Source organism: Orycteropus afer, unplaced genomic scaffold, assembly GCF_000298275.1.
Source record: "Orycteropus afer afer isolate SDZICR_OR568_19922 unplaced genomic scaffold, OryAfe1.0 scaffold00049, whole genome shotgun sequence".
Lineage (NCBI taxonomy): Eukaryota > Metazoa > Chordata > Mammalia > Tubulidentata > Orycteropodidae > Orycteropus > Orycteropus afer.
In genome coordinates this window covers 10132257-10144248 of record NW_006921636.1, presented here as the reverse complement: position 1 = coordinate 10144248, position 11992 = coordinate 10132257, and the positions used below count along the sequence as shown (strand labels likewise).

Sequence of the window (11992 nt, the reverse complement as noted above, 5' to 3'; positions counted from 1 at the left end):
TTGTCAAGTTAGAGGTCACATCCTTCCACCATGCTTGTTACAGGAAGCTTCCACTCTTTCCCAGGTATCTGCCACACACAGGGCACTCGGACAGGTGCTGTTATGAAACAGACAAGGTTCTGGCCCCACTAGACTGTGAACTCCATGAGAACAGGCACCAGGTCCACCTTGCCCATTGCTGCATCCAGGACCCAATACTGTGCCAGGCACATAAAAGGCACTCAGAATACATTTGCTGACTGGAGTTCACAAAGAGAAAAGATATTTTATTACTGCATCTCCCTGCCCACCCTTCTGTGGGGGAAGAAACCAAGACTAGGCAAGATTGAAAGCTAGTGGCACTTTCCATCCTGTGCCTTCTCTTAAACCAGGCTTTACCCAAATGAGTCAGTCCCAAGCCATTCACCATTTTCACACTACTTACACCTGTGTTAGAAATCAGCTCATTTTTTCACTTATGGAAACTTTACACCAGTCACTTGTCTTAGACAGGAACTGGAAAAAATAGAGCAAAATAATGTTATATCTAATATTACATAAATTGCAGTTGGCCGATAAGTTACGAGCCTTTTTTTTTTTTTTAAAGAGAAACTGGAGCTAAGCAGTTTTCATCTTTTTTTTTTCCTCACCATAACTCTCAGGAAATCTACTTCATATCAAACCCCATACATGTAATACAAGCAGTTCTATGTGTGATACAGTCTAACATGTTCCAATCTAAGATACTATCTCATTTTAAAAATGTGGTTGCAGCCCACTACATTTGTTTCATGACAAATTTATCACGTACATATTAAGAAAATAAAAGCTAAATTGAAACAAAGCCAAACCCATTGCCACTGAGTTAATTCTGACTCATAGCAACCCTATATAGAACAGAGCAGAACTGCCCCATAGGATTTCCAAGGCTGTAAATCTTCACAGAAGCAGACTGCCTCACCTTTCTCCTGTGGAGTAGCTGGCGGGCTCGAAACAATCTTTCAGGTAGCAGCCTAGGTCATAGGTCATAGCCACTGCACCACTGGGGCTCCTACAAATGCTGGATTGGAGGACTGGAAGAGGACTGAAGAGAAAAATGTTTCCATTATATGGTTCAATGTTTTTTAATGTCATGCCCATGTACGTATGACATGCATGTCACAATTTGTGAGAAACCCCATCCTCGATGCATTTTAAATAATCAATTCTGCCTAGAGCAAGTCCTATACATAGGTGTTTTTTGAGAAGAGTCAAACTGCAGATAAAGATGTTTAACAAACACAGACACCACTGAAAAATATCTCAACATCTTTATTTAGATCTTCACTCAGATTCATAGCATTCTTTCAAGTTTACTTTGAAATAAATACCTGTGTGTGGCTGTCACACGTATTCTTTCATCCAACCATGGTCCTCTTTCTCCCTCTCAAGCGGACTTCATCTAACTTTTTTAGCACTGGCTTGGCCTTTCTGGAGGAGGAAGAGTAGCTCTTCAGAAAAGCCTGAAACACAGTCTCGGTGTTGGGATGAGTACTGAGGAACGCTTTCTCGAGGACATAGAGGTCTACTCCCTTATCTTCCGGAAGTGCTGAAACGAAACTCAGCCCAAAGTCTATGAGCACGATGTTCAGCTGTTCCAGGGGGGGTTTCAGGAGCATGTTTGAGGTGGTGAGATCTCCGTGAATCAGGTCTTCATCGTGCATTCGAGCTAAAACCTGCCCAACTGTCTTGGCTAAGCAGAAGAGACTTTCGGGAGCTTTTTCAGACTCCAGGGTGGACTGAATATAATCTCGAACAGTCACCGAATCTTCAATGTCTTCCATGTATAAGCAGTTGGAAGCATAGTCCACAAAAAACACAACTGGGGCAGAGATCCCTGCAATCAAGACACAAGCCATCACTGCGTTGGATTCTTTTTTTTTTAATGGAACGTTTAATTTTCAAAGCTCGAGCCAGTTTTTTTATAGTCTGTGTCTGTTTATTTTATGAAAAAGACTTGGCATGGTAAAGCTTAAGTACTCTGAAGTTCCCCCTGGTTATTGCCTGCAGGACTGTGCCTAAGACCACCCCACACCCAAATTTAGGAGTATCAAAGCTTCCTCCCCCTTTCCCACACCACTCTGTGACTGGGCTTCAATTATCATGCTTGCTCCTTAAAACAAACACAGTACCAAACAAAGAGCCAGAAGGGGCAGCACAGCCTGGTCACAGCACTTCCTGATGAGGATATCAACAGGAGGCCAAGGAGTATGTCGGCTTAGAAACTGATCTTTGCAGTCAGAAAGGGCAGGGTCCAGATCCCAACTCCCTTCCTTATTAGTTATGTCACCGTAAAGTTACATTCTGAATCTGACTTTCATTTCAGCCAGAATACGCCTTAGAAGTGAGGGTGGTGAGGCTGTGTCTCACATACTTCGGACGTATTATCAGGAGGGACCAGCCCCTGGAAAAGGACCAGCTTGATAAAGTAGAGGGTCGAAAAAAAAAGAGAGACCCTCAACGAGACTGACACAGTGACTGCAACAATGGTTCAAGGGTTGCAGTGACTGTCAGGAGCAGGCAGTGTTTCATTCTGTTGTATGGAGGGTCTCTGTGAGTCAGAAGTCACTCAACAGTATGTTGTTGTTGTTGTTGTTGTTATGTGCCATCAAGTCAAACCCAACTCATAGCGACCCCTCCTTGGGTTTCCCAGGCAGTATCACTACGGAACTAGGATTGCCCAACCTTCCTTCCGAGGAGCGGCTGGTGGGTTTGAACCGCCAGCCGTCTGGTTAGCAGGCAAGTGTCTTAGCCACTATGCTACCAGAGCTCCCCAACAGTATGTAACAAGGACAAAAAAGTTCCATGAACTTTCCTAAGCTTGTTTCTGTTTTTATAACAAAGAATAATTATCTCCAATGACCACATTCTGTGAGCCTTTATTGAATGCCAACCATACCCAGGACACTGTTGTGGGGACTGGGGACATGATCAGCGGAGATCAATCAAGCTACAAAGAAGGCAGCCAAAATCCCTGCTTAACGGAACTTAGATCCTAGAGAAGGTGAAAATAGAAAATATGAACATACAAATAACTTCCCTTATATCCAGGGAAAGCAGAGATGTGTCTGCCTGACCACCACTGAACTCCCCCTGATCTCTCAGCACCTAACAACTTCCTGATACACAGGAAGTGCATCTTATTTTAATACAGAAGGGCAGGAAGTGTAAAAGTGAAAAGTCAGTCCCTTCCAAATCAGACCAATGTGGCTCAGAGGCCTGGGCAGGCCACTTCCTAGCTGTGTGACCTTTGGCAAGTTATCTCCCCTCACTGAACTTCAGTTTCTCATCTGAAGACAAGACTCACAGCAATGAGTGCAAAAAAACAAACAAAAAAATGATTTCCTGAAATCTAGTATTCATTGAACACTTTGTGCCAACCATATATTCAAACATAATACACGGTGAACACATCGTCACAACATCCCTATGAGGTGGGGACGTTACCATCACCTTCACTTTACACGTGAGGAAACTGAGGCTGTGAGAGGTTAAATAACTTGCTGAAGGGCTGGCTACATATGAAACTGCAGAGGCAGCATTCGAACGAAGTCTGCTTCTTAAATGAACAAGACCATAGTCTCGCGGAACATCACAACTGGTTAAATATAGCTCATAAAGTTTCTGATTTCTATCCTAGCTGGTAAGAGGTGTCTGCCTTAAAAGCGTGCAGGCAGCCATCTAAGATATGCCTGTTGGCTACTCGTCCAAAAAACAAAAGAGAAAGAAGGAAACCAAAGACTCAATAAAACAGAAGAACAGTCTACGTGAAACACCGCTTGGTCCACCCTGAGACCAGAAGAACTAGATAGTGCCCGGCTACCACTAACGACTCTGATCACAGCCACAACAGAAGGACTTGATAGAATGGGAGAAAAATGTGAAACAGAACTGAAATTCTTAAAAAACTCGGAAACACAATTTGGAAAATAATTTAAAAAAAACTAATGAAAAGATGAATGATCGAAATTTGAGCTCACGAGGGAGGTCCAAACGGGGAAACTGAGGTTCAGGGAGGTTTAATACCACTATCAATGTTGAGCCGTGGGCAAGACCCCGGATGTGAACCAGGAAGAACGGATCCGGAGCAAAGGCTCGCTGCCGCGAGGCCACGCAGCTTCTTAAAATTCAGAGAGAGAAGGCAGAAAGTACAGATGGAGGAAGCGAGGCAAGCAAACAAGGAGGAAGCTGTCTGCCTGGCCTCGGAGCCTCAGGGTCCCCCCCACACCCCGAAGCCGGGCCTGCCTTACCTACCTGCGCGGCGACAGCGAAACAGCGCCCGGGCCTCCTGCACCGTCCGCCGGCGGCTGAGCCGCGCCTCCAGCAACGGGTGCCGGTAACGCTTCAGGAAGCGATGCTTCACTACGGCCGCGCGGCCCTGAAAGCGGCCTCGGAACACACGTGCCTCGGCGCCCTGCTTCAGCAGCTCTAGGCCGCTCAGGAAGCGGTTGCTTCGCTCCCGGGCAGCAACCAGCGCCTCAGCCTCGGGCGCCGGGTCCTCGCTATTCTCCAACGAAGTAGCACTGGGCGCCGCCATGATCGCGCCTCGACGCCGATGGGAGCCCCTCGGCTTTCTCCGGAAGCTGTCGGAGATGCTTCGGCTAACTCCGGAAATGCTCGGCTCTCCTCGGTCACTCCCATGGCTCCACCTCCAACCCATCTGCCTATGGGAGTGGTTCGCTTCTCAACCTTTCAGGTCTTTCCGAAAGCCTTCGGCGTCCTCGGGAAAGCCCTTTGTGGCCCCGCCTCCTACTCTTCGGCTATCTTCGTAAACCTTCGGTAAACCTCGGTTTACAGTCTCTGCTCTTCCGGTCTCTGCAGAAGCGGAGTTTTTGATGGCCCCACTTAGTTCTTGGCTCTTTCTGGTCAATTTCGGTACTTCTAGCACATAAACTTTTCGAAAGCTTTTTGCTCTTTCTGGAAGTCTCTCTCCATACTGAAACGCCACACTCCTCGACCCTTGGTACTAGTTTTAAGTGCTAGGATAGGTTGTCTGAAGCCACCACGAACGCTGAATTAGCAAAGATACTCGAGCCCGTTGCTCCTAGAAAGGATGTAGGGCTAGGTTCCTGTGAGCCTCTGGTCACACATTTTTGCCAACCGATCCAAACAAACCGTTTGCAGTTGACTTGATTCTGACTCATAGGAACGTTATAGTTGAGGGTAGAATTGCCACATCTTTCTGTCACAGGACAGTGGGTTCGCCCAACTTTTCACTAAGTAACTGAGCGCTTTAACCTCGACCACCAGGGCTCCTTAATCAATGCATGTTGTTGTTGTTGGCTGCAGTCAGTCAGCTCCGACTCAATACACAACAGATCGAAACACTGCCCAGTCCTGTGCCAACCTCACAATCCTTGCTATGCCTGAGCCCATCGTTGCAGCCACTGTGTCAATCCATCTCATTGAGGGTCGTCCTCTTTTTCTCTGACCCTCCACTTTACCAAGCGTGGTGCCATTCTCCAGGGAATTGTTCCTTCTGGAAGCCATGCATAGCCTTGTTTTATGTGTATTTCTGTTTATAGACACTTTGTTTAATGTATATTGTTGATCCATTAACATGGAAGTCATGGCCAACAGTGCCAGGTAACACATGCCAGAACAAAGTTTATCTGAATACCCGTATTTTCTTCATAAGACATATCATAGCTTTACTGTACTAGGGAGCCCTAGATAGCGCCTCATCACTATGCCTGGGAGCCACTTTAAACAACAAAATCACCAACAAAAAGCCTCCAATGGGAAAAACATGCCACCAAATAGACCAAAAAAAGGACACTTGTTTTTAGTATCAGAGCTGAAAGTGGCCAGAGTGTCCCCCTTGTTCAACCTCGGCTGGAAATGTGTATTTGGGGCAACTCAACTTTTCTGCTGCTCTGTGCGTGTCTCCAAGTGACTGCAAGAGCAACCCGGGTATTGACTTTGGGGTTACAAGTCAATTTTAGCAAGTGGTCGAATTCACCAAGAACGGAATCTGCAAATTATGAGGACTGACTGTGATGGCACCTATTACAGAGTGCATTCAGGGGTCATGAGGTTCAGTGATTAAAAGTCATTTTACAGAAAAGGAGTTTGAGGCTTATAAAGTACACTTCATGAGGGTAGTGGGAGTGGTGAGGCGGAGGTAGGATCAGGGAAAGTTTCCCAGAGGAGACAAAACCTGAGCTGTGTTGTTGTTACTGTTGTTAGGTGCCGTCGTCTCCAACTCATCGCGACCCTGTGCGGAACAGAATGAAACACTGCCCAGTCCTGTGCCAGCCTCACGATCCCTGCTATGAGCCCATTGTTGTAGCCACTGTGTCAATCCATCTCCTTGAGGGCCTGCCCTTATTGCTGACCCTCCACTTCACCAAGCATAACATCCTTCTCCAGGGAGTGGTCCCTTCTGACAACATGACCAAAGTAGGTGAGACGAAGTCTGGTCATTCTTGCTCCCAAGGAGCATTCTGGCTGCATTTCCTCCAGGACAGATCTGTTAGTTCTTTTAGCAGTCCATGGTACTTTCAGCATTCTTCACCAGCACCACCACTCAAAAGCATCAACTCTTCTTCTATGAGGCAATTGAGCTGTGGTTAGAGGAAATAAACTTTTGCTGTTGATGGCCATTTTTTTAACTGGAAAGCTAACATGGGTGTAACAAATTCTTACAAATCAGAATTTTGCACATACCACAAAACAATCAAAGACTGCCTATTGTCCTCCCCGATATACCTCTCTCCTACTCACTTTATAAAGTCTATTTCCAGATTTTTTTTTTCAATACAGTGCCTACACTCATGCACTTACGTTGTTGTCGGTTGCTGCCAAGTCAACTCTGATTCATGGCGACATAGGTGTAACAGAGCCAAAGATTGCCCAGTCCTGTGCATGTCCATGATCTTTAGTATGTTTCTCATATCCTCCCAACACAAATGACATCATGTTGTGTATTCTTTTCCAATTCGCTTCCCCCTCAGGCAATTTATCTTAGACAGTTTTCCATATCACTACCTGTAAAACTGTCACATCCTTCCTTCTAAATGACCACGCAACCAGTTCCCCATTGCTAAATTGTTGTTTCCAGGGTTTTTTTGTCTGTTTACTTTTTGTTTTGGCTTCTCTTACAAACAATGCTGCAATGAAGTAGGCTTATCCAGGCATCTTTGCCCAGAGCTTGAGTGTTTCTGAGGGTATCTTTCTAGAAGTGATGTTACTGGGTCAAAGGAGATGAACATCTTAAAATCTGGCCCATCAGCCAAACTGCCATCTGAGTTTTGTGCCTGCGTGCTCTCTCATCCCACGTGTATCTCACCTCCCTGTACCTTAATCCTTATTGATTTTCCCAGATTGCCAAAGCCTCACCACGTGCAGGAGTAGGAGGGTGCTCGGCTTCCAAGCAGAGAGAACAGATGCAGCCCAGGGTTAGGCTGGAGAAGGGCCAGCAGCTCCATGTGGCTGGTGCACGGTGGTGCTGGGGACAGGCCGAGAGCTGAAGGGACAGGGCCAGTGGCCTGGGTCCAAAGGACTCTTGGGACTAAAGGGAGGCTGCTGCAAGACTAGGGTGACTGCACCAGGAGTGTGTCTTTGAGGCCTTTGCCTCTAGCCATGGAGTGGGCAGGTGGGCTCTGGTAGAACAGACAAGCAGTGAAGGGTGGGGAGGGGTTACTACTTTTCAGACCTAAGCCTTCTTGAGCCTAAGGTGGCCCTGACAAAGTCTTGTGCCTCTCCCTTAGTTCCTACTCATCAGCACCAGGTGCCCATTCATTCATTTATTCAGCAAGTATCTAGTGAGTGACTGCAATATTCCAGACCCTGTGCTAGACCCTGGGGAGACAGTAGTGAACAAAACCAAGAAAAATTCCTGCCCTCATGTATTTCGGAACAGAACTCTTCATAGGGTTTTCAAAGGCTGTGATTTTTCAAAGGAGCCCTGGTGATGCAGTGGTTAAGCGTCTGCCTGCTAACTGAAAGGTCTGTGGTTTGAACCCATCAGGCACTCTGTGGGGGATTCTGCTTCCCCATAAAGACTACAGCCTAGGAAACTCTGTGGGGCAGTTCTATCCTGTACCATAGAGTTGCAACGAGTCAGAATTGACTCAATGGCACAGGTTAACAAGTGATCTTTTGGAAGTGGATCACCAGGCCTTTCTTCCAAGGTGCCTCTGGGTGGATTAGAACCACCAACCTCTCAGTTAGTAGCTGAGCAGTTAACCACTTGCACCCAGGAACTTCAAACCTAGGAACAGTGCCTTAAATATGAGACATGTTCATTTCTCTCTTATGTAACTGGTGGACCAAGGCTTGCAGACCACTTCTGTCACGTTCAACCTGCAGCTTCCTTCTCTAAGTCAAGGCAGTTATCCCATGTTCACCATCTCCAGTCAGCAAGATGGAGGAGAGGAAGCAGGGAACAAGCAGCTAAGGACTGGTCCTAAAGTCACACACATCACTTCCACTCACATCCTACTGACCCGAACTTAGTCACATGACCCAGAAAGCTGCAAAGGAAGCTAGGACTCCTTCTCTAGCAGGCCAGCCATGAACTCAGCTAAAATTTTAGGAGGATTATTCCCAAAAGGAAGCAAGAAAGAAATATTGGAAAATGATTAATAGGCTCTGGCATAGTTTTGAGGTTTTAAGCTGCAAGTAACAGATTGGCCACTAAAAGATCTTAAACAGTAAGTTCATTTTTCACCTAACAGAATAACCTCTCTGAAGGTAGGAAGTGGGAATTTATTTCAGTGATATCAAGGCTCCATGACTTTTCCATCTATCTGCCACACCAGTCTCTGTATGCTATTTTTGTCCTTATGCTTGTCACCCGATGGTCACAAGATGGCTGCCAAAGTTCTACCCATTATATAAAGATACAAAAACTTCTGACTGAAGAAGTGAGGTGCTCTCTTTATCTGGGAGCAGCTCTCTTTATCTGGGAGAAAACAAACCCTCTCCTAGAAGTCCCTCCTTTCCCCATCAGACTTGGCCTCCAGGACATTGACCCTGATTGGACCGTGTGGCTTTGCCTTAGCTGCAGAGGAAGCCGGAAAAGTGAGAACCTGGCATTTTCCTCCTCTATAAATGGGGACATACTCTACAAGCGAGGTGGACGGGAGCTGGGCTCGTAGGGAGGCTGCCACTGTGTGTCACATGGTGTGATGACCAGTGAGCACCATTTCTCTGAATTTCAGCTGCATCATCTTCAGAATGGATATTATTCATGGCACTTTGCTGAATGCTCCTTAAGATTAAATAAGATGTTGTTCGTGACGATGCCTGGTGGATAGTAGACACTCTTCATGTTTATTTTCCTTTCCTGCACCTTTGGGGCCCTGCTTGAAATGCCTGAGTAAGGCCCTTTGGTGCAAGGGGTGCTATGATGCCAAGGCCCTCAGTTCTGCAGCCCTTGGGTTTCATTCATACACACACAGGCCACCTTTGCAAACATCAGACCTTTGTGTTGGCATAATATGGTTTCCAGCATAGCATCTTTTATCAGCCTAGGCTACTCAAAGCTCACCCAGAGCAAATTCTATCTGTAACATCCAGTTTCCCATGTTTGTGACTTCATTGTCATAATTGTTAGTGTCCCATAGCCATCTGTGTGGTTACCAAACCTGACTGATCTCCTGCTTTTGGAAAATCCACTGTGCAAACATATTTACAAGTCCAAGGTTTGCTGTGGTGTCAGGCTGGGTTTTCTAGAGAAGCAAAACCAGTGAAGGTTATATAACTATATATAAAGAAATTGACCTCAAGGAAATGGCTCACGCAGTCGTAGAGGTTGGCAAGTCCCAAGTTCATGAATCAAACATCATGCTGGAGGCTTCTCCAGACTCACAGCTGCAGGGGCTGACGAACTGAATATTGGCAGACAGTGCAGCAGGTTGCTGGCTTCGGAGGCTGATCTATCCAAGATTGGCAGGTAAGATGGCAGGCTCTTGGCTCACAGGCCATGAAGGCAGCAATCCCCCAATCAGCAGGCAATGTGGCAGGCCACAGGTTCGAGGCAAGATGGCGGTGAACCAGATGCAGGATCCAGAATGAACCAAAAGCCAAAGATCCTTGTTGCCAGGACGCCATATATGTTAGAAACAGGCTACATCCCTGAGGAAACACCCTTTCAGTTGGCTGCTCACAGCAAATCTCATCATGGAGGTCATTACATTACATGAGGTTTCATCATGGGAGTAATGACATCATAACTACTAAACCACTGAGAATTGTGGCCCAGCCAAGTTGACACCCAACCTTAACCATCACATATGGTGAGACTGGTTTTGACATCTGTGGTAAGAAACCCAGCTTAAAACCCCTCAATGGCTCCCTGTTGTGCTTAGGAAAAAGACCAAGTCCTTAATTCAGCCCATGAAGCTCAGCAGGGGCCCTTGTGCCCTCTTCCAGCCTTGTCTCCTACCCTATCTTATCTCCTTGCTTTCTGTTCTTCAAACACGTCTGCCTTCTCTGCCTTTCATTCTCACCCTACTCTCTCTGGCCACAGGGCCTTTGCACCAGCTACTCCTTGTGTTGAAATGCTCTTCCCTCCCTCTGCCAGTTAGCATCCACATGTCCTTTCATCCTCAGCTCAAGAGTCATTTCCTCAGGGAAGCCCTCCCTGACTTCTCAGACAAGGAAGTCCAGCTTTTGTAAGCTCTGGTGTCCCTGTGACCCTCTCCTCTTTAGCATTGTCACTGATTCCCCTTTTGTTTGTTTGTTTCTTTGTGTGACTATGTGATAGATGTCTATTTCCCTATTAGCTGTCAGTGCCATAAAGACCAGAAGCATGTCTGTTTTCACACACCATTGTAACAACCTGGAGAGGAGAGGTAACCCTGTGTAAGGGTGTGCCCATGATACAGAAAATATGTTGGCGCCAAACAGTGTCTCTTTCATACTGGCAAAGAGTAGAGGGGTGGAGCAGATAGCTCTTTGTCTATCATTAGAAAAGCAAAGGCCGGTTTGGAGTTGGGTGGGGATCCAAGACACTCTGAATAAGAAAATGAGATGATTTGGAGGGTGAAAGGCTGGTGAAAGTGAGAGGGAATTGAGTCTGCAAAGGAAGCTAGATGCTGTATGGAAAAGGAATTTGCGCTGCAAACTTTCACCCAAATCACAATAAAAATTAAAAAAAGAAGAAGCTGGAGAGCGCGCAAGAAGAAATCGGTAAACTGGGGTTTAAGGTGGGAGTGGGGGCTTTCAGTTGGTCCACCCAGAAGCAGACCATGAAACAAGCTGTTTATGTAGAGTGTGAGCCCAACAAACATCAGTAGAGGTGTGAGGTAGAGACCAAAAGAAAAACCAAAACAAAAAACCCAAACTCACAGCTATCAAGTCAATTCCAACTCATAGCAACCTCCTTGGGGTTTCCAAGGCAGTAAATCTTGACAAAAGTAGATTACCCCATCTTCCTTCCATGGAGTGGCTGATGGGTTTGTACTGCTGACCTTCTGGTTAGCAGTCAAATGCTGTAGGCACTAAACCACCAGAACTCCTCATGAGGTGGAGATGGGTGAAGAAAAACCACTACAACCAAACTCATTTCTGTGAGTCTACTCTAATTCATGGTGACTCCACGGGTTACAGAATAGAACTGCTCCACAGGTGTTTTACTGGCTGTAATCTTTACGGGAGCAGATAGGCCTTTCTTTCACAGGGCTGCTGGGTGGGTTTGAACCACCAAACTTTAAGTTAGCAGTTGAGTGCAAACCAGGGACTTGGTACAGAAAGGAAGAGAGCTAATAATAGCACAAAAGCGACCATAGACAATATTTAAATGAACGGGCATGACTGCATTCCAATAAAACTTTATTTACAAAAACAGGCAGCAGGTTGTAGCTTGCCAACTCCTGCTCAGAACATAGACCTTCAGTTGAACACAGTCCTCATCACTCCATGTTGCCTTATACCCAGACCAATTCTTTCATTTGTAACACTGTGTGACCCCATTAGGCGTTTGAATTTGCAGCCCTTGATGTAAGTTTTTTTGAGGTTAGGCTCT

At 46.2% G+C, this 11992-nt stretch overlaps 1 protein-coding gene across 1 annotated transcript; it reads right to left on the bottom strand.

Moving 5' to 3' along the window:
* Positions 1-1376: 1376 nt before the first annotated feature.
* Positions 1377-4555, bottom strand: TP53RK (TP53 regulating kinase). The gene is made up of 2 exons (XM_007938348.2): positions 4273-4555; positions 1377-1855 (listed from the first exon to the last, which is right to left on the bottom strand). Exons 1-2 carry the CDS (start codon positions 4553-4555, stop codon positions 1377-1379), a joined length of 762 nt encoding a protein of 253 aa, XP_007936539.1.
* Between the last annotated feature and the right edge of the window lie 7437 nt (positions 4556-11992).

What these genes read in the sequence shown, in the direction of transcription:
- TP53RK (XM_007938348.2), bottom strand. Translation starts at nt 4,555, where the DNA reads ATGGCGGCGCCCAGTGCTACTTCGTTGGAGAATAGCGAGGACCCGGCG. An exon ending in GTTTCGCTGTCGCCGCGCAG is followed by an intron (nt 1,856 to 4,272) that starts GTAGGTAAGGCA and finishes TCTTGATTGCAG; the next exon opens with GGATCTCTGCCCCAGTTGTG.